Source organism: Schistocerca cancellata, chromosome 7 (assembly GCF_023864275.1).
Source record: "Schistocerca cancellata isolate TAMUIC-IGC-003103 chromosome 7, iqSchCanc2.1, whole genome shotgun sequence".
Lineage (NCBI taxonomy): Eukaryota > Metazoa > Arthropoda > Insecta > Orthoptera > Acrididae > Schistocerca > Schistocerca cancellata.
Window position 1 is genome coordinate 302,321,990 of NC_064632.1, and position 22,234 is coordinate 302,344,223.

The 22,234-nt window shown below is 42.4% G+C and overlaps 1 protein-coding gene across 1 annotated transcript in view; it reads left to right on the plus strand.

Moving 5' to 3' along the window:
- The window catches only part of LOC126092742 (sorbitol dehydrogenase-like), a 79,115-nt gene extending 62,073 nt beyond the window's left edge, over positions 1-17,042 (plus strand). The window contains exons 6-8 of the mRNA XM_049908468.1: positions 5,283-5,461; positions 5,547-5,665; positions 16,880-17,042. Of these exons, the coding sequence (XP_049764425.1) occupies positions 5,283-5,461; positions 5,547-5,665; positions 16,880-17,042 (461 nt within the window). The remainder of the gene's footprint in view (positions 1-5,282; positions 5,462-5,546; positions 5,666-16,879) is intronic.
- Positions 17,043-22,234: the final 5,192 nt, after the last annotated feature.

Below are 22,234 nucleotides of genomic sequence, written 5' to 3' on the forward strand. Positions count from 1 at the left end.
GTCCATGTCAGTAATGTTATTGTCTTCAATCTATTGCCTCACGGGTGCTGCTTTATGACTCAGTCCACTGTAATGCTGATACAAACTATTATCGTCTCGGAACTGTTCCTTTCTGTACGCAGTACACGGTGTTGCAAAAGTAGCTCATATCCCTCCACGTTTAGTGTTTTCTCAAGAATAAGAAGGGGATAAACCCTAACGACGCCTCCACGTAGCGTTACTTACATCATCTGGAGAAGTCCTAAATGGAAAGGAACCGTAAAATAAGACAAGGAAGTAACAATCTTAGATAGAAAAAGGTCAGATAAGACAAGGAAGTAACAATCGTAGACAGAAAAATGTCAGATCTTTGACAGCAGTGGCTTGAATGCAAGTAATGTAAAATAAGGAAATGATCATTACTTAGAATTACAACATGATTCTGGAGATCATTTGATATTAAATTGTTCCCTCGATTCCTAAAATTTCGCTCCAGTCATGTCACACCCCACTATAAACTACTGCAGAGGAGAGCCGAAAGCTGTAAACTAACACTTCGGCGACTTGCGCGTCGAAATACTACAATAGAAAACATAAACAGGATACTATTTGAGAGTCTAAATAGCGTACTGTCGGAAACTATTAAAAATGTTAGAATTCATTAAAAAGTAAAGGGAGAGGGAGCCATAAAAGGTGACGCACACAGAGGGAAACGGACAATGTTATCCTCTGAGAACTAATACCGATTTATGTTTCAGTTCAACTTGAGTTTAGGAGTATGGCTAGGAGATTGCTTTAAGTCCTGGCAAATCACTATTTCTTCTAGAACATTAAGAATATTGTCTTTGCAACATGGAGACTCGAAAGGATCACCCTTCATTTTTTTCACTAATCTGAAACTCACCCCTTTATTCCTGGGAAGGAAACATGCCGGACTAATAGAGTTAAAAGTTGTTTGCCAGCTATGCCGTTAAAAAAAAGGGCACCGTTCCATTTTAAAATAAAAAAAATTATTTGCCTAAGTATCACGGTTCATACAATACTTTCAAGGATTAAACGGACAAAAACATTAATTTGTCATCGGTGTACTAACATTTTGCGGTGGCCCGGTGTAATGTTAAACTCTCTCTATATAGCTTAAGCGTTTTCGTGGACTTGTTGAAGAATGCTGGTTCTGCTTTCTTGCAGCGCCGATGTCTTCTGCTAGCACCGGACGCTTCTCCGAAGATTTCACTGTTAGGAAGGGGAAATTTTCACTCTCTCTCTCTCTCTCTCTCTCTCTCTCTCTCTTGTTATTTAAAAAAATACGCTACTCTTGGAATATCATTCAATGAACCAGAACATATTTATTTCCACTTTGTACAAAAAGCAACTAAACTTTATGACGTAAGCCCACACATTACCGGGCACCCAGAAACAGTTAATACACATTTTTGAACACAATTAATACATAAGCTTTTATCGTGGCTAACTATCCACGTCCAGTCCACGTACTCTCAACAGCAGTTCAACGTCTAATAAACAGTCACTATTTAGAGTCTCTCCATTTGTTTTTCAACAATACAACGCAACATTACTCTTTGCAGCCGGCCATGGAGCTTCCGGGCCGTATTTGATTATTCTTGGCAGGTCGCGCTGAACACTTGCCAGCGCCGACGAATTATCTCCCTTCCAGTTTCGCCTGCACAACAAACAATAAATGGGTGCAGTATCCCATGCTCATCCTTACGCCCTGCTTTAAAATAACGCTTATTCGAAACGGCTGGAACACAAGTGTCTCCAGACTTTCGTTAAATTCTGGGGCACCACAATTCGTATAAAACCTCATCTGATTCCTTGAACCGTTCATGACATAAAAGTGGTGTTACGTCTTGTGCGACTTACCGTGTATAATTTCATTCATGTATACAGGCGTTTCTTTGTCACACGATACGGCGAGTAGCTGCCACCTACCGCATCCACGTTGCTTGAATACTATCTTGTCCTATAGAAGAATTCCAAGGTATAGGAATATAGCAACGTTGCATAGGTTAATCTATTTGCTTTGGATGTTCCAGTGTCTTTATTTTGGCTGTAGTCTTTCCATCACTGTCGCTCCATTTCCTTCCCGCAGGTGAGTAGTTTCTTACCTTACCTCTAGAGAAATTCTCCTTTCACTGTGACCATAGCAGCGTCGAACATGTAGACTCAGTGCACGTGTCTATGGCGAAACATGCTGTATGCTAATACTGGGACAGGCGGGTCGGTTACGCACATGAAACAGACAGTAGAATTTTAACGTAAATAAGACATATTCGACAATACGAATAAAAGCGAAAGCAGCCCTTCCGTTATGGGAGTCACTAATCCATAACGTCGTACTATTAGCGGAAATAGCAGTTTAACACAAGGGAAAATATTTGAACAAACAAGGTATTAAAGAGACAGAGAGCCAGCCGAAGTGGCCGAGCGGTTCTAGGAGCTGCAGTCTGGAACCGCGCGACCGCTACGGTCGCAGGTTCGAATCCTGCCTCGGGCATGGATGTGTGAGATGTCCTTAGGTTAGTTAGGTTTAAGCAGTTCTCAGTTCTAGGAGACTGATGACCTCAGAAGTTAAGTCCCATAGTATCAGAGCCATTTGAGTCTAAGAGACAAAGAAGTTTGTTAGCCCATAGTATGTTACAAACGGAATTTCAAGACACCAGTAGGTCAATTAACTACCACACTGGCTTAAGAAAGAAAGAAAATCGTTCGAATTTCAAATCAACTGAAGGAAAATCTGTAGAGAGAGAAACAATGGAAGTTGTCAACTAGCCATGGGAGTTCTAGCGCTTACCAAAGCAGCGACAGCACGTACAGGAGATGCACTTTAGGAAAACCGATGACATTCAAAACAGCTTCCACTCGTCTCGTAATGGATAAAAACAGGTACTGTATTATTCTCAGGGAAATCTTATACAATCCTTCCTACAAAATAATGGCATATTTAGGCAACGCGACGGAGGTGGATATCAATCGCGCACCCTTATCTCCAAAACAGACTACAAAGGCTCAATAATATTGACGTCTGGTGATTGTGGTGGTCAGGAGAGAAGTGAACATTCGTCCTCGTGCTCGCAAAACCACTCCCAGACGATGTGAGCTGTGTGAGCAGGAGCCATGTCGTCTTGGAACACAGTATCGCCATTGAAGATCAAAGACTGTATCAGGTGGATCTGATCAGCCAAAATATTCATACAACCCTTGGCAGTAAAGTGAGCTTGCAGAGTAACAATAGGACTCATGGAATGCTACGATGTGGCTGCCCAAATCACAAAGAACATATGTCACGTTTCTCTCTTGAAACATACACTCGGTCAGAAGTTGCAACAAGACTCATCCGACCAAATCACTTTCTTCCATTGTTCCACAGTCCAGGTTTTATGGCTTCTGAATCACGTTTTCTGTTACGGGCATTTCCGTCACTGCTGTGTGGTTTTGGAGTTCTAGCTTGCCTTATAATTCTCCGCTTCTGGAGCTCCCGTCATGTTCTTTTGGTGCTGACAGGATTCTTGAGTGCGACATTCAGATCCACAGTGAGTTTTTCAGCTGTCGTCACCTTATTTCTTTATCGAAATCCTCTTTAATGACCGTCTGTCACGATCACTGAACAGACATTGCCGTCCGCGTTGTGACTTAGCGGATGTTTTTCACCTTCCCTGCATGCGGTATAAATCTTCAATATAGTGGCTCGCAAAACAACAATCACTTACGCTACCTTGGTTACGGAAGTGCCCACCATACGAGAACCAACAATGTGCCCACGTTGGAATTCACTGGACTCTGTTAGACTGACTCCAAGGTAATGGAGGTCAGAGCAAGCTGGTATCAAAGCGGCAGTCTGCTTCGCCAATGTGCATGTTACCAAAGAACAGATAAGCCACGGTAAAGGAACGCAAATGAATCCGAAGAATGAGATGAAAGGAGTGAGAGAGCTGTTTGAGTGAGGAGGAAAGCAGCGTCTTCCGCAATTTTGGCAATATCTCAGCGGCTTGTACTCTAGGATGTACAAGTTACAGAAACTGTTTCTAGGTACTCAGTTTTAACGATATTCAGTCGGAGCTAAATTGACTGACGCGATCATTTCATCACTGGGTACGTCGCTGCAGGTCCTGCAAATCATGACTTCATGAGCACGGAGCAAAGACCAAGGTATGTCCTTCTTCATGTCCCTTGCCTCTGACCAAAATCATTAACAATGTTGACCACAACTGCCCTTGGTGCACAGTCGAAAAACTGTTGGACCGATAACAGTATTAAAAAACTGTTCTAGGTCGATTGTTTTGTGTGAATAGAGTGCAATAGTTGTTAGGTCAGCCGGCCGGAGTGGCCGTGCCGTTCTAGGCGCTACAGTCTGGAGCCGAGCGACCACTACGGTCGCAGGTTCGAATCCTGCCTCGGGCATGGATGTCTGTGATGTCCTTAGGTTAGTTAGGTTTAATTAGTTCTAAGTTCTAGGTGACTGATGACCTCAGAAGTTAAGTCGCATAGTGCTCAGTCATTTGAACCAAGTTGTTAGGTCATCCTGTACGAATAGAAAGTTTTGCTTAGTTAAGCTGAGGTTCGAACACTATTTGAAGTCATAGTAATTTCACCTCAGGTAACGATTTCAGTGTATGGAACTCAACTCAACCATACAAGTTAGAACGTAACTAGAAAAAGTTTTTAGTATCTTGTTCCTATGGAATGTATAATGATATAGAAACATGTTTTTTACTATGTCTTTTTCCTAAGGAATGTATAATGGTATTGAAAATATGAAGCCAGTTGCAATTAGTTCGTTATTTTCATTACATCACGTGCACATACATATCTGTTTTACTCGGTTTGCCGTGTGTTCATCTTTCATAAAGAGGATGATTCACTTGACTCTGTGATACGACAGAGAAGACATTAAGTAGAACACAGACTAACATTACAGAAAGAAATATTTCATTTTGTTAGTCAATCAAGAGAACAATGCACGTCTGACCCAATGAACTGCTACATTTTAGCCGGCCGGAGTGGCCGAGCGGTTCTAGACGCTACAGTCTGGAACCGCGCGACCGCTACAGTCGCAGGTTCGAATCCTTCCTCGGACATGGATGTGTGTGATGTCCTTAGGTTAGTTAGGTTTAAGTAGTTCTAAGTTCTAGGGGACGGATGACCTCAGAAGTCAAGTCCTATAGTGCTCAGAGCCATTTTGCTACATTTTAACTTGGTCCAGCGATACTGACTCGGTAAAGGGAGTCTACGCTTGTCCGTGCAACACAGTCTTCTACAGTCTCTTGTTATTTTCGTTTCAGATAAGAATGACTTTCGGCTTGGCGTCGCCAAGAAAATGTGCGCAGATATTACTTTCAAGCAGTGCGACGACGACGATGAAGCGAAATTCGTGCAGGAGGTAAGGTGTGGCATGGGTGGAGCTCCACACGTCACCATTGACTGCTCTGGCTTCGAGAGCACGATTAGGAGGGGCATACTGGTACGTGGAAAGTAGTCGCGACTAGAAACTCACTCAGGCTCTTCGTTATCTGCTTGACGTTCACTGACTGAAAACATGTCCACAGGTTACACGTTACGGTGGAAAGTATGTTCTCGTAGGCATATCTACCGACTGCAGTTGTATGCCGATCGTTCCAGTGTGTCACGAAGTCGATGTGATGGGCTGTCTCCGCTACCGTAACTGGTAAGTGTTCTCGTTTCGCTACTGTCACTGTTTATCTAGTAATACGAATAGTGGCATGTCAGACAATGTAATAGACCACGGGCGGGCAATCGGATCCGTCTCGCGATTTGTTTCACTCCAGTCTGCGGAAAAAAAAACCGTGGGGGGGAGAGAGCGAGGCGCTCGCATTGTACTCCGCCTGGGACGCATTTTTACATGTTTCCGCCGACGCTCGGCTCGCCCCGGGTTTGCAGCTCATGGCGTAACCCGTGAAAGTTTTGCTCACCCCAATGCGCAATACCATTTCGCCGCCGATGACTTTGAACAATAAAGAGCAACACGTTTCCACTCCGAGCACGAAGTCATGTGCGTGCGTTGAGTGGGGGAATACGACGCTATCTTGAAGGAGAGAAGTATTTTCGCCTCTGGATAAGTGGTGACAATACTCACACGTTATCCACAGCTTACTACGTCTATGGTACACAATGACTGATCGTAGACGTAGGTAGTAGACAATGAGTGGAAAATCAATTACTGCTCGCAAAAAAGGGCCGATTTGAACAATGGCAACAGGGGCCAATAACTTGGTGAGTTGTCGAATCACGCGTAGAGTTCTGTGCTGGTTGTTTGTTGATTCCGTGCAAGTGCTTTCATGCGACTTTACCGAGGCTATTCGTAAAATGTCTGCCATCAAGACTAGAAAAGTAGATGCTGAATGTCCAATTCCAGATGAAATGGCCGGAGGATTATTCCTTTACCGTAAACAAAGACAATCCTGTTTCCTTGTTGTGTACTGAATTACGATCTGTTGTGAAGGAGTTTAATATGAAAAGTCAGATTTCTATAAACCACATTCCTCAACAACAACTTAAGGACAATTGCAGAAAGACAACATCAAAATACTGATTTCCAGTTTGGACAAGCAACAGAAAATGTGGAGGTCTCTTGTGTTTTCTGATGAAAGTTGGTTCTACCTCGGTGCCAGTGGTGGCCGCATGTTAATTATGAGGATGTCAGTTGAGGGCTTTCAACCAACCACTCTGTGAGATAGAGACGCTGGACCTATACCTGGAGTTACGGTCTCAGGTGCGATTTCGTTTGCACCAAGAACAAACTCATGGTTATCCCACGCATCCTGGCTGCAAATTTGTACGTCAATCTGGTAATTTGACTTATTGTGCTGCCTTTCATGAACGGAATTCCAAGGAGTGTTTACCAACGGGCTAACGCTCGCTCACATACTGCTGTTGTGACCCAACATTACAGAGTGTCGACATGTTGCCTTGGACTGCTCCATCGGCAGATCTGTCTCCAATCGATGACATACGGGACATCGGAAGACAACTCCAGTGCCATCAACAATAATCATTAAGCGTCCCTGTACTGACCAAGTACAACAGACATGGAACTCTATCCACCAACTGACATCCGGAACCTGTACGACACAATGCATGAACGTTTGCATGCTTACATTCAACATTCTGACGGTTGCATCGGTAATTAATGCAGCAGCATTTCAGATTGACAACGGCTAATCTCGCGCTTACATTACATGGCTCTTGCAATGTTAATCACTTAATTATCTTACCTCGTCAAATGCATTCCCGAAATTTCATTACTTCGCAGTATGCTCATAATGAATATACAGGAGGATTCCGTGATGATGTTGCAAACTTTCAGGGATGATGGAGAAGGGTAAATGTATCAATTTCAGTTATAAGACTCTGGTCCGGAAACGACAGCGTCGAAAGTTATAAGCGAAAATCTTCTGATGCTTTTAAGAGTGGAGTTTATCTCATACATAGTATCCAAGTACCAGGAACATAGCCGGCCGGGGTAGCCGAGCGGATCTAGGCGTTGCAGTGTGGAACCGCGCGACCGCTACGTCGCAGGTTCGGATCCTGCCTCGGGCATGAATGTGTGTGTTGTCCTTAGGTTAGTTAGGATTAAGTAGTTCTAAGTTCTAGGGGACTGATGACCTTAGAAGTTTAAGTCCCATAGTGCTGAGAGCCATTTTTTGAACCAGGAACATATGGAGCCCTACCTCATTTCGTGCTGAGTGCTCGTGTAAACCTGGTCGGATATTCCCTGAAAAGTAGATAGGTAGAGGAGGGCCTGTTTCGTGGCCAGCTCGTCCACCTGATCTCGTTATCGGTGCCTGCGACACTGTTTAAACGACACGGGGATACTAGAACGGGCACGACAGAACTTTGTGCGACAATGCCACGCCTGCATTGACGCTGGGCCACCACGGTTTGAACAATTGTTGTAAATGTAGCGGCCTGTGAAAGTTGTGCAGGTAAATGGAATTCATTATTAGTGTACGTCACACTAAGGATTTTAGATCTCTCTGGCATCAAGCTACGTGCGCCGTTACTTTTCCAGCAACAAGGGATATTATTTGAAGGTTTTGGAGAGTAATGGTGGTAACATTAAGAGTGCAACGGGAATTCCACTGTTAAATGCAGAGGAGAGAGCAGATAGGTGGAAAGAATACATAGAAAGCCTCTATGAGGGTGAAGATTTGTCTGATGTGATAGAAGAAGAAACAGGAGTCGATTTAGAACAGATAGGGGATCCAGTATTAGTATCAGAATTTAAAAGAGCTTAGGCGGACTTACGGTCAAATAAGGCAGAAGGGATAGATAACATTCCATCAGAATTTCTAAAATAATTGGGGGAAGTGGCAAAAAAAAAAAAACGACTATTCACGTTGGTGTGTAGAATATATGAGTCCGGCGATATACCATCTGACTTTCGGAAAAGCATCATCCACACAATTCCGAAGACGGCAAGAGCTGACAAGTACGAGAATTATCGCACAATCAGCTTAACAGCTCATGCATCGAAGCTGCTTACAAGAATAATATACAGAAGAATGGAAAAGAAAATTGAGAATGCGCTAGGTGACGATCAGTTTGGCTTTAGGAAAAGTAAAGGAACGAGAGAGGCAATTCTGACGTTACGGCTAATAATGGAAGCAAGGCTAAGGAAAAATCAAGACACTTTCATAGGATTTGTCGACCTGGAAGAAGCGTTCGACAATATAAAATGGTGCAAGCTGTTCGAGATTCTGAAAAAAGTAGGGGTAAGCTATAGGGAGAGACGGGTCATATACAATATGTACAACAACCAAGAGGGAATAATAAGAGTGGACGATCAAGAACGAAGTGCTCGTATTAAGAAGGGTGTAAGACAAGGCTGTAGCCTTACGCCACTACTCTTCAATCTGTACATCGAGGAAGCAATGATGGAAATAAAAGAAAGGTTCAGGAGTGGAATTAAAATACAAGGTGAAAGGATATCAATGATACGATTCGCTGATGACATTGCTAACCTGAGTGAAAGTGAAGAAGAATTAAATGATCTGCTGAACGGAATGAACAGTCTAATGAGTACACAGTATGGTTTGAGAGTAAATCGGAGAAAGACGAAGGTAATGAGAAGTAGTAGAAAGGAAAACAGCGAGAAACTTAACATCAGGATTGATGGTCACGAAGTCAATGAAGTTAAGGAATTCTGCTACGTAGGCAGTAAAATAACCAACGACGGACGGAGCAAGGAGGACATCAAAAGCAGACTCGCTATGGCAAAAAAGGCATTTCTGGCCAATAGAAGTCTACTAATATCAAATACCGGCCTTAATTTGAGGACGAAACTTCTGAGAATGTACGTCTAGAGTACAGCATTGTATGGTAGTGAAACATGGACTGTGGGAAAACCGGAACAGGAGAGAATCGAAGCATTTGAGATGTGGTGCTACAGACGAATGTTGAAAATTAGGTGGACTGATAAGGTAAGGAATGAGGAGGTTCTACGCAGAATCGGAGAGGAAAGGAATATGTGGAAAACACTGATAAGGAGAAGGGACAGGATGATAGGACATCTGCTAAGACATGAGGGAATAACTTCCATGGTACTAGAGGGAGCTGTAGAGGGCGAAAACTGTAGAGGAAGACAGAGATTGGAATACGTCAAGCAAATAATTGAGGACGTAGGTTGCAAGTGCTACGCTGAGATGAAGAGGTTAGCACAGGAAAGGAATTCGTGGCGGGCCGCATCAAACCAGTCAGTAGACTGACGGAGAAAAAAAAAAAAAAAAAAAAAAAAAAAAAAAAAAAAAAAAAAAAAAAAAAAAAAAAAAAAAAGAGAGAGAGAGAGAGAGAGAGAGAGAGAGAGAGAGAGAGAGAGAGAGAGTATTCAGTAGGAATGCAGTATGTCATGATCAGGATGCAGAAGCTGGGACCCTAAGTTTGAGCGCTGCGTGAGGATTAGGTGGAACTTAAGTAGATTTTCGCTTATACCTTTTGTCTCGGTCGTTCCCGGACTACCTCAAATTCGTACATTTAACCTTCTCCATCATCCCTGAAAATCTGTAACGAAATCACAAAATCAGCCTGTACAGAAGAAAGGGAAACACTTTGGGCAATGACAATGTGGGAATAAACATGCTGGTTCGTGTTAACGATAACCGGAATGAGTGAAGCTCATGGCACGAAAAACGCCCGCAAAATGTTCACGGATACACTTCCGCTGCGAACTAACCTATGTACAAACAGCGTATTAGACGTCTCATTGTGCTGTCGAGCCACTCGACGCTTTAGATCATTTACAAAGGGGTAAAATCACGACTCGTAGGGACATACTACACAACACCTGTCGGGTACTGTACATTTTCTGCGCTGTTTGACGTAATGAAGGCTGACACTGTAAGTAATGGCATTTGAGATGTACCCGGCCCCTAATGCTCATTGTACGCAGTTCCATCCACAGTGTTCACTCGGAAACTTGTTCAGATGAATCTGTGTAACCTGTATTCACTGACATCAGCAATTTATATCATAAGTACCGGATGGTTATAGTTAAAACGCAGCTACTCACAGATGTCCAGAGTGGGCTGTAATTACCGTAGGGCAGCGGAATTTTGTATATATTCTAATGCGTTAAAGCGGAAGTGATTTACGCAGAAAAAAAGCAACAGTTTTGGCGGCCAGATGCAAATCTAGCGCCGTTACTGCAAGAAAGATATACAGAAATGTTTCCCTGTGTCGTGCACTAAGAACAAGACATGAGCAGAAGAGGGCAAGCAAGTGAGAAAGGCATGATGTTGACTTTTTTATTAACCGCTGCTTACACAATTTGTTCAACATGAGCACCGGAGGAATCGACGAGATGCTTCATCCGTAAAAAGACGAGACCAACAGCTGCTCGCAGCAACTCTGGTGGAATATGAATATCGTGGTCCTGTGTACTGACCTTCAGATCAGGTGGAGACCGAACGTGTGCGTGGCAAACGCGTTGCTATAGATATCGCCAGAGCCAAAAGTCACATGGATTCAGATCAGGTGATCTTGCACGCTATGCATCTGGAAAACCTCTTGAGATATGACATTCGTGGAAGATTGTATTAAGTAGATCTTTCATTGGGCAAGTGACACGAGATGTTGGCATTTCGTATGAAAACAGTGGTTTCCACACAGCTGCGCTCTACGAAAGCAGGAATCACGTGCTGTACAAGGTCTCCGCAACATGCAGACGTCATGGTACACCTGATGAGCCCTTTGTGTGTCTTCTCTTCAAAGAAGAACGGAACGAGAATAAAAGTGATTGCGAATCCACACCACAGAGTCGTACGCGGAGAGTGCTGTGATTCTTCCTACAAAACACGCAGTTTAACAGTCCCCAAGTTCGCCATTCCTGTGTATTCACTGCAACCTGAAATGTAAAATGTGCCTCGTCATTCCACTCTTCAATCCCTGCCAAAAACCGAAGAGCAATATATTTAGAAAGTTGCTGGAGATCACGAGGTTCCAGCTGTCGAACCGTCTGGATCTTCTGTAGCAACCTGTGTAAACTAGACCGCAAAACTTCCCGTACTCTTGACCAGAGAACGGACAATACTCGGGACACTGCACGAGCATTAGCGCTATCCCACGTTGGACTTAAGTCAGAGGCTGCATTTTAATAATAACTACTAGACCTATAGGCTATTTTGTTCGGTATTTTTCCGTCTCGGTTATAGTTTTCAGTTATAACAGAGTAAAATTATGAAATATCAATTAGCCACAGCAGCAGTGCTAAAATGTTTCCTTTTTAAATCCTTTTTTAAAAAAAGGGAATAATTTAATTCGTAAAATTTACATTGGTTTGAAATATTACGTTATTATAGAAAATGGGAAAAGCGGTCAGTGCTTTCTTTAATAACAGTGCTGACAGAAACGAACAAGAAACACGTAGCTTAAGAATTTGTGCAGCATTGCTGAGATAATTATATTCCTATTGTCGTTTGTCGTGGCTTAAGGTATGCGTGAAAGTGCAGTGTCCAAGACTTGCTCCCACCTGGTCTACACTGCGGTTTTTCGCTGTCGTCGCCGGACATCCGTTGTACTGCAGAATGGCTCCAGCCCTTGTCTGGGAATATTTATGCAATGATAGCAATGAAGTATAATGATTCATTCGGTTTAAAAGATTAAAGATTTATCTACCATTTCTAAGAAAAAACATAAAAAAGCACTCCGTCTTCAGGCCACGAGTGGCCTACAGGGACCATCCGACCGCCGTGTCATCCTCGGTGGAGGATTCGGATAGGAGGGGCGTGGGGTCAGCACACTGCTCTCCCGGTCGTAAAATGGTATTCTCGACCGAAGCCGCTATTGTTCGGTCGAGTAGCTCCTCAATTGGCATCACGAGGCCGAGTGCACCCCGAAAAATGGCAACAGCGCATGACGGCCTGGATGGTCACCCATCCAAGTGCCGACACGCATGAAATAATATAAGGGGAAGGAAATTATGGTAACAATAATAAATTATACGGCAGATATGATATACATGTACAGACAAACAAATGGTTACAATTTCAGAAGAACTGGGTGATTCATTCAAGAGAATAAGCTTCACAAATGAAGCAAGAGAGTAAGCCATTTGTTCGCTTATGGTCCTTGTGCAAACAGTTATTTGGCTTGGGATTCATTGACAGTGTAGTTGGATGTACTCCTGAGTCATATATTGCCAAAGTCTGTCCAATTGGCACTTTATATCGTCAAAGTACTGAGCTGGTTGGAAGGCCATAAGCATAATGCTCCAAACGTTCTCCATTGGGGAGAGATCCGGCGACCTTGCTAACCATGGTAGGATTTGGCAACCCCTAAGACAAGTAGAAGGACCAGCTACCGTGTGCAGGAAATGTAAGCCCAGGATTGCTTGCCATGAAGGGCAACGAAATGGGGCGCAGAATATAGTCGACGTACCGCTGTACTGTAAGCGTGCTACATATGACAACAAAACGGGTCCTGCTATGAAAAGAAATGATACCCCAGATCATTACTCCTGACTGTCGGGCCATATGGCCCGCAATAGTCACATTGGTATCCATTGCTGTCCGGGCCGACTCCAAACACGTCTTCGCTGGTCATAGAGGCTAAGTTCAATGCGGGACTCATCACTGAAGACAATTCTACTCCAGTCGATGAGATTGCAGGCCCGACAACCAGAAGAGGTGGTCCGAGGCACCATTTCTTTCCACAGCAGAACCCTTTGGTTGTCACTGCGGCACCCTTACAGCACTACAGTATGTCGACAATATTCTACACTCCGTTTCGTTGCCTTTCATGGCAAGCAATCCTGGGATTACATTTCAACTAGATATGCCCACACGCACCTGGTGACAGTTTCTACTGCTCGTCTTCATGCTCGTCAAATCCTAGCCTGGCCAGTAAGGTCGCCGGACCTCTCCCAAACTGAAAACGTTTCGAAGATTATGGGCAGAGCCCTCCAATCAGTTCTGGATTTTGACGATCTAACGCTCCAATTGGACAGAACTGGCACGATATCCCTCAGGAAGACATCCAACAACTCTATCAATCAATGCTAAAGCGAATAACTACCAGAGGAGGATCAATGCGTTATGGACTTGCCTAATTAGTGAAGCTCTTTCTCTTGAGTGAATCACCCAATTTTTCTAAATTTTTATTCATTTGTTTGTCTGTGCATGTACATAACGTCTAACAATTTCTGTCCCATTCTGATAATTCCTTCGGGGTGTGTCCTTTTTTGGTCTCACAATGCACTTCCTACCTCTCCTTTCGTGTGTCCATTTCCCTTAACTCTACTCCCCCCCACCTATGTTCTGACAATGAGTGGATAATGACCTTTTTGCCCAAACTATAGATGAAAGATAAACTAGTGCTGTCATGTTATTCAAAATCTATAGTATAGCTGCGGACAGTGCCTCAACATGCTCCACATGCGGAACAAGAAAAAGAAAAAGAATACGGTTTGCATCCAAAATTTTTTCAAGGTATTAGCATGATGCAACATACAGTCTAATGTAATGCGTTGTAACACAATACAGGGAACTTCTAACTCACTCAGATACCTTTCATATTAGAGATATCCAGCGCTTGCCGCGGCTCGGCGGATATTAGTTATACTTCATTTCTGTATGATGCATTTGTTCTGTTCTCATCCACTTTAATTTTCTAGTTCTATTATACAACACGTATCCAAACTCCACGGTCAATATTTTTGAGTCTGTTCAGGGATATTTTCTGATCATTCTAGCATGACGGGCATATGACCTCTGGTGGCTTGTTACCGAGTAATTGTGGTCCGTCTGATGTCTTATCCCCACATCCAAACTCTTAACAAGAGTCGAGAATAAACAGAGAGAAAGAGTATGGCTTCAGACCTGGGAGGTCAACAGTTGAAGCCATATCTGCCGTCAGGCAGCTCCAGGAACACCACTATTAACTAGGGAAAGATCTTGTGCTGGTGTTTGCTGACATAGAGAAGGCATTTGATAACGGCAGGAGAAGAAAAGTCTGGAAAGCACTAGAAAAGTAGGGAACGGAAAAAGAGATAGCACGCGAAGTAGAGCAGATATTGTGTGGAAGTCTGAGTTGTGTGAAAGTAGGAAATGAAAGGACGGATTGGTCCCACCAAATATATGGTGTGAAAAAGGCAGTGCACTGTCACCTACATTCTTCTTTATATACATCTGAAACATGGGTAATGAAGAAAGAAGATGTAAGCTGATTACAGGCACGTGGGATGAAGTTCCTCAGAAGTAGGAAACTAGTAAGAAAGAGTGACAAAGTGAGGTGTGGAAGGGTAGGTGAAACAGTGAAAGAGGAACCCTCGCAGAACAGGATAGGAACATCAGGGCTAAGATGGTATTGGCACTTAAGGAGACTGGAAAAAAGAGGATTCGCAAGATGATGCATTAAAAGGAGAATCGAAAGAAAATACCAAGAGGAGAGGACCAAGGGGTGGATGACTGAAAGGTGTGGAGGAGCGTCTTTAAAAAAAAAATTAAAAAATGTGAGATCTGGAGATATGGACCAGAGTGAACACAGAAAGATCGTGGGAAAACAGGACTACATAGCAAGACTTATGTTCCAAACGGACTCAGCCTGGGACTGGAAACTGTTCAAGATAGAGGGCTGGAGTCGCTGAGCGGTTCTAGGCGCTAGTCTGGAACCGCGCGACCGCTACGGTCGCAGGTTCGAATCCTGTCTCGGGCATGGCTGTGTGTGATGTCCTTAGGTTAGTTAGGTTTAAGTAGTTCTAAGTTCTAGGGGACTGATGACCTCAGAAGTTGAGTCCCAGAGTGCTCAGAGCCATTTGAACCAATTGGTTCAAGATGATGATGATAATGATCTGTCTTTATATCTGTATTATACTCAAAGTATCTGCACTACAGTACAAATATCTGTGGTATAGTCTGTGTGTCTTGTTTGGAAACTGACTAGTTTCTTTTATTCGCGGTGCTTGTTCACAGTACTTCCTTTTCACAACAGTAATTCCTGATTTACTCTTCGCCTTCATGGCTGCATTCATTACTGCCCAGTTTCGTGTCGGGTTTGTTTCTCCAGCGTTATTTACATAAATTACTCCGTAGCGAGCCACCGGGAACCACGGATCCTTCATACGAAATTGGTTAGAAAATATCTTTGAATGACCACTAAAATTTTGTTGGCAATGTTGGATTCAATCTGTAGAATAAAAATATTGTAGTAGCTCTGTCCTGGTCTACAGGTACACTGAAACACCTGTTGGGTAGATCAAATGGAAACCAATGAATGATGCTAAATATTAACTCTAAACTACTCAACGTACGAAAAAGAACCGAAATTGTAGACTTTTCAGGCGGATGTTAATGTTTTATCTGGAAGAGCACACAACCCAAACTTTGACACAGTCGTCTCGGGGCTTAAAATCTGTAAGGCAGGGGGCACAAATTTCGTCATTCTAATAGGTTAGGACCTGTAACCCTGGAAGATTAAGAGAAACGTTAAAAATTGGTACATATATTCCTGAATTTATTCTCCATTTTAGCAAGTTACAGATAGTTCCAACGTACTGTAGCTAGTAGTTATAGTTAGTTTACACTGCGAAAGCAAAACTACGAAGAAAGTGTTTCTAATATCGTCCCCATTAAAATTCTCAAGAGTATAATTAATTTAATTGTATTTCTGCACCCGACATTGCCAAACATTGTAACTATTATAAATCACTTGAACACCATTAAGGAACAACGTTTATACCGTTTTTTTCGCCTTCTAACATGTTTCATGTATGAATTTGTGTCTGTGGAGATGAAGGGCATGTTTCGTGATATGAAACGAAGCATTTCATGAAACGAATACATTTCTCTCTGTGTTCTTTTTCCCAACTGAAAAAAGGAAAATAATCTTTATAAATGACAAATAGTATAAAATTTTAATAGCAGTTCCAAATATCGTTCCTGGGACATAAATAAGAACTACAAGGGGGACGAAATTACGAACCTTCCACCATTTAATATCGTTCCTGGGACATATATAAGAACTACAAGGGGGACGAAATTAGGAACTTTCCACCATTTAATACAATGGGAGCTGCAGTAACATACGCCAGGCCCTTGACTACAGCGATTACACACCAGAAAATACAGCGCACAGCCTAAATACAACACAATATTTGAACGCGAATCAGTGCTCACACTATGAACAGCAGACTGTTAAACTGAACGCTGCACCAACTCACATCAGCGTAGAAAAATAATTTCCTCGTATACAAAGTCAGGCATTCATACGCAGCTAAACATTAGTTATTCACTGTGGAAACTGCAAATTCCTAGGGGGACGAAAGTACGAGCATGGAAGGATTTAACCTTGTATCAACAGCGACTGTCATTCTGCAAGAACTGTGCCTGCTCGATACGTTCCCTGTGTTACATTAGACATTTTCTTTCAGCTATCCCATAGCGCTGAGCCTGGTGGCTACCGGAAGAGTCGACCCGAAACCAATCATAACGCACTGCTTCAAGTTAGAGGAGTCAGTGAAGGCATTCGAGACAGCAGTCTGTGGAACAGGCAATCCAATAAAAATCCTGATTCATGCCAACAAAATCTGCTAACGTACGTATGGTCCCAGTTGTGGTTACTTCAATTGTGCCTGACTTATATGTCCAAATTTAAAAGTGTTAAACTCAAATCAAAAATAAATATGAAAGCAGTGTGTATAGTGCTGTTCGATCACGTGGTATTATTTAACTAACGATAATTTATTTACAAATACTTTCTATTTTGTTATTTTTCCTACAACGTATGCACTAGAAAGGACACTTGTACCTTATTTGTGTTTGTCACTATGTTCTAAACTGAATTGGTTTCCTATTGTTAACTTCCATCTGTGTTTCTATTGTGATCCTGAACAATCCAAGTAATGTAATTACTATCAAAGAAAAGATATATGGACTGAATTTCATCTAAATTGAATCTGATTATAATACCGAAATGCGTATCTCAACTGCGAGTGATTTAACTGTGTCCCGACAGTAATGTGAATCCGGCCTTAACAAACTTTCATGGCTTCTCTGTGGCAACAGAAAGTCGGTACTGCTCCAAAAGTGGTGAAAATAAAAGCGCAGCGCAGCAGCAAACAAGCTAAAGGAAAGTCTTGCGCTCCCGCGAAGTGCAATGCAGCCATACACAATTACAAAACAAAAGTTTCGTGAGGAGGTGGTGGAAGGTGATGTAATTATTGAAGCATAAAGAAGAGACTAGCACCAAAAAACTGTATTATGAAACACATTACTTAACAATTACAATCATCTTTACAAAAATTACTACTTCTTAAAAAAATATTGCTATGCTATGTAATTAGTTGCTGAAATGGCGAAAGAGTGGTAAAACTGTGGTGTATGAGTGCAAGCTATGTGAACAGATACTTTTATTTGATTTCGTCTCGACAATCGAACTAACTAAACCGAATCAATAAAGAAAAATCATCCAAAATTTGTCTTTCACATACTCTTCATAAATTACCTGCGACTAAACAAAGCAGCGACAACGTTAGCCGAAAATTTTCACAATTCTTAACTCAAAATCAAATTTTCCAAAATATAACAACCTTTGGATTTTTATCACTGAGACCTGGCAGCTATTGCCAGACTGCTCAGCAGTGTGGCCAACACTCGATTGCTACTACCAACTAAAATATTACTGACAACCAAAGATCACATTGATTTTACTCAGAACCTCAGTGGCGCAACATATCAACTATTGAAGACTCCTGTTTGAAAAATATCCGGTGTAAAGACACACAGTATGACACATCGAATAAAAACATAGCTCACGTTACTTCAGACTCCTACACGATCCCCTAATGAAGTAAATCGGCCAAGAACTTTTAGATACTTTTGGTAACAATGTTTCCCGTTTATTGCATACATATACGTTCCAAGTTGTATCACGATATCTTATGTAGACAGTGGTCTTCCTCTTGTTTGGAAGGTAAAGTGTGCAAAATTTCAGCAAGATGGGGATAAAACTGTATAGTTATATGAATTGTAAACCAACAAACACTCTTATTTATCGAGAGAGAGAGAGAGAGAGAGAGAGAGAGAGAGAGAGTTAAGATAGGTACGAGTACATATAGTAAGGTACTGTAGTATTTTTAAACGGTTTGTTGTTGAGCAGTCACCAGCCCTTGCTTAAAAACGGCATCATCATTACTTTAATTTAATTGTGTTGAAGGTAGGCGTAATACTTACTCAGCTCTCAGCTAGAGGAACTCTACAGTGAGCAGTATCCAGCACTGTTAAAGAAAAAACTAATCATTAACCCAGCTAATAGCGCGATAGATCTTCACCCTGTACCAATATGAAGTCTATAACAATGTTACATTTGGCGTGAACTTTGTGTACGGCATGTACCCCCATAAAACACAACCTGCAAGTACATTCCATGCAGTGGAATATACTAGTTTAGATGTGATGAATGATGCTGAATGACGCGTATAAAAGTCACAGCAGAAGGCACACGTGAAAGTTGAGAACCTTATAAATTGCGTTTGAGTTGACTTTCAGAATTTAAAGTAGAAGTACTCGTTCGCCCTCGAGCCCCATTAATGTTTTTTTTTTCTGGTAACAAATAGTAATGGCATCGAAACACGCGCGTAATGACTAGTGTTTGAAAGCCAGTGTGTAAACAAGAAAGTGACGTTCCTGGTGCCATTTCATGATCAAATGTGCAAAAAAGAGACAACGATAGATTCTCAAAACTGGCGTCAGAAAATTAACAATTTAAATGTCAAGGCTATTTTAGTCTATGTACTACCGGAGTTGGCTGTTGTTTGCACCTGTAACGTCGTAATCGGAGATTTCACTGAATTCTGGTCCTTTGCTCCATTGTAGTTATAGAACATCGTCCAGCTGTACGATACAATTTGTCAGCTTATATTACTTTTACATTTAATCAATGAAGATCATTCCCTCCCTTTTTCCCTCCCCCCCCCCCCTTTCTCTCTCTCTCTCTCTCTCTCTCTCTCTCTCTCTCTCTCTCTCTCTCTCTCTCTCTCTCTCTCTCACACACACACACACACACACACACACACACACACACACACACACACACACACATACACGTGGGCGAACCCACGTGTTCCCAAGATTGTTTCAACCACGCTGCAGGTGTTTCGCTGGGTAGCCCAATACAGTCCCGATACCTCCCCATGCGTTTTTTTTTTTTTTTTAATTGACAGCTAAACAAAGACATTCATAGCCATGGATTCACTTGGTGCGAAGAGATGCTTTTTTAACATACTAAAAAGTTTACTTACTTTCTTCCTATGTGTCTTGTTGTCGTTTGACTATGTCTTACATATTACGAGTGACAGCCAGAAAGTAATGTCTTCTCACGTTCTTCATCATTAACTTAGTAGTGTAGTAATCATGAATTTGGTGCACTTCCGCAAATCTTCACTACAGCCCACTCCAACAGAAGGCAGCCGAGTTAAATTTTCAAACAACGGCCGACATTGACGTGAGTATAAAAGAGCGCTCTGAGACTGAATTCCTAACTGCAGACGGTGGAAAGCCCGATCGTATTCATGAGAGGATGAGGAAGGTGTATAAAGATATTACGCTTGGCGTTCAAAGGTTAGACGATGGTTTCGCCGCCGTAGAGAAGCTGGAGGGCAAACACGATTGGCTGATGCAACGCGGAGCGACCGACCAGCGAATGCAGTGACGTCACACAACATCCAGCGTGTCGACCGAATCATCCGTGACGACCGTCAGGTGGCAAAAGATGAATTGTGTCGTCATTTGTCCGTCGGTAAAGGCAGCGTGACCATCACTATTGAAAAACTGGGCAACTTCAAGATTTTTGCACGCTGGGTACCGCAAATGTTGACCGACCAGATTAAAGAGACCTCTGACTAAGACTTCCAGTTGTTCGGACTACCCAAAGGAGCTCATCGGCTGCATCACTTTGAAGATGCAGTTGCCCTGAAACATTCTGTGCTCTATTGGATGAGGACGTATGACTATGTTTTTTACCGCTCTGGTATATAGGCACTTGTTTCAAGATAGGAAAAAAAACTAAGGATACAGATGGTGTTTACACTGGAAAGGGACAAACTAATCGCGAACGTTGTAACTGGTATCCTACGTATATTGCGTATGCTTTTGTTGTAAAATATTGAAAGGCATTGTTTTCTGACTGACCCTCGTGGTTTCGTTTGACATGTTACGTTAAATTCTTTGAACTGGATGTTGTGATAGTACTATGGACGTTATACAAGTACGTGGAATTCTCAGGGTGACTACTTTCTCCAATTACACGTTTCAGTTTATACATAATCATCAGATTAATCTAAAAAAATCGATAAGGAACCACAGACAGTACTTCAAAATGACAAAGACACGATGTAGAGATAGTGTATAATTAATAAACAAATTTACAGTGTAATAAAACCGTAAAATAAAGACTATTTTCTGTATTTGTTGGGGCCTTTGTCCCACGACGTGCGGCGTCAGCCGTGTTATTATTTGGCAGTGTTAGTTGTAAAGGGTAGCCAGATGCCCTTGCTACCACCACCCCAAACCCCCGGGATGGGATTAATGTACCCCAACTGTCTGTGTCTAGTGTAGCCACGGAAAAAGTGCGAACTTTTTTAAATGTCTGCGAGTCATATAACTGAGGCGGAACGTGGGGACCAGCCCGGTCTTCACCTAGTGGGGTGTGGAAAACCGCCTAAGAATCACATCCAGGCTGGCCGGCATACCGGCGCTCGTCATTAATCCGTCAGGCGGATTCGATCCGGTGCCGGCGCGCCTACCCTAGTCCAGGAAGCAGCCCATTAGCGCCCTCGGCTACCCTGGCGGGTCGTAAAGTAGCGACTGTATTACACTCATGTTATAAAGGGGGGGGGGGGGGGGGGAGAGAGCGCAATAGGTGAGCGCCAGGTAAATGCGGAAGGGACGAATCTATGCTTTGGCACGACGAATAAACTTATTTTTATGAAACACTTATGATTGTAATAGACACATACAAGACTTGTATACAGCTTCAGCCACAAAAATTTTATTTTTATTTTTATAAATGGCTAGCTAAGTACACTAGACCTATTAACATCCAATGAAATTGACAGATGACTGAAATAAAACAAAACCGAAAGATAATAACATAAGCACAGAAAATTCCTGCAACTTGAGCACAATTACAAGTACCCGTGACTTCCAAGTATTTGTATAGCGTTCTTTACGGCACTGACGCACCCTTCAAATTACGTAAAAATGGGCGCATACCTCTTACGTGAATTCCGTCGAACCCGTTATCCTTGAACTAGGAGGTGAAATAACATTCAATTTCACTACTTTAAGTTTTTCCGCGAATTTGATATTTGTTACTCACTACTCTGTATCGTTTACATTAATAATTTTTTATATTGCTCTTAGTGTTCTGCGAAAAGTTACATAAATGCTTTGTTTGAGGAAAAATGTGTTAGTCCTCTCTTAAGCAAAAATTAGTCTGATCACACTATCTGTTGTTTTGTAACGACCCGCATTACGCTTACCAAAAAGTTTCGTGACTACTTTAGTTCGTGTCTAAGCGATGTCAGCGCAGTAACTACGGCGACAGCCACAGAGTAGAAATATCTATGGAGTGAATACTGGGTTCTGCGCATGTTGTCAATTGTCGCGTGATCTCAGGACGATGCTTTGTTTAAGGTCAGTTCCCTTTGGGCGTCGCGTCGAATTCCACAATGCATTTCAAAAGGCGGCATTGACACGGGTTCTCAACGGACCGCCACATCACGTCA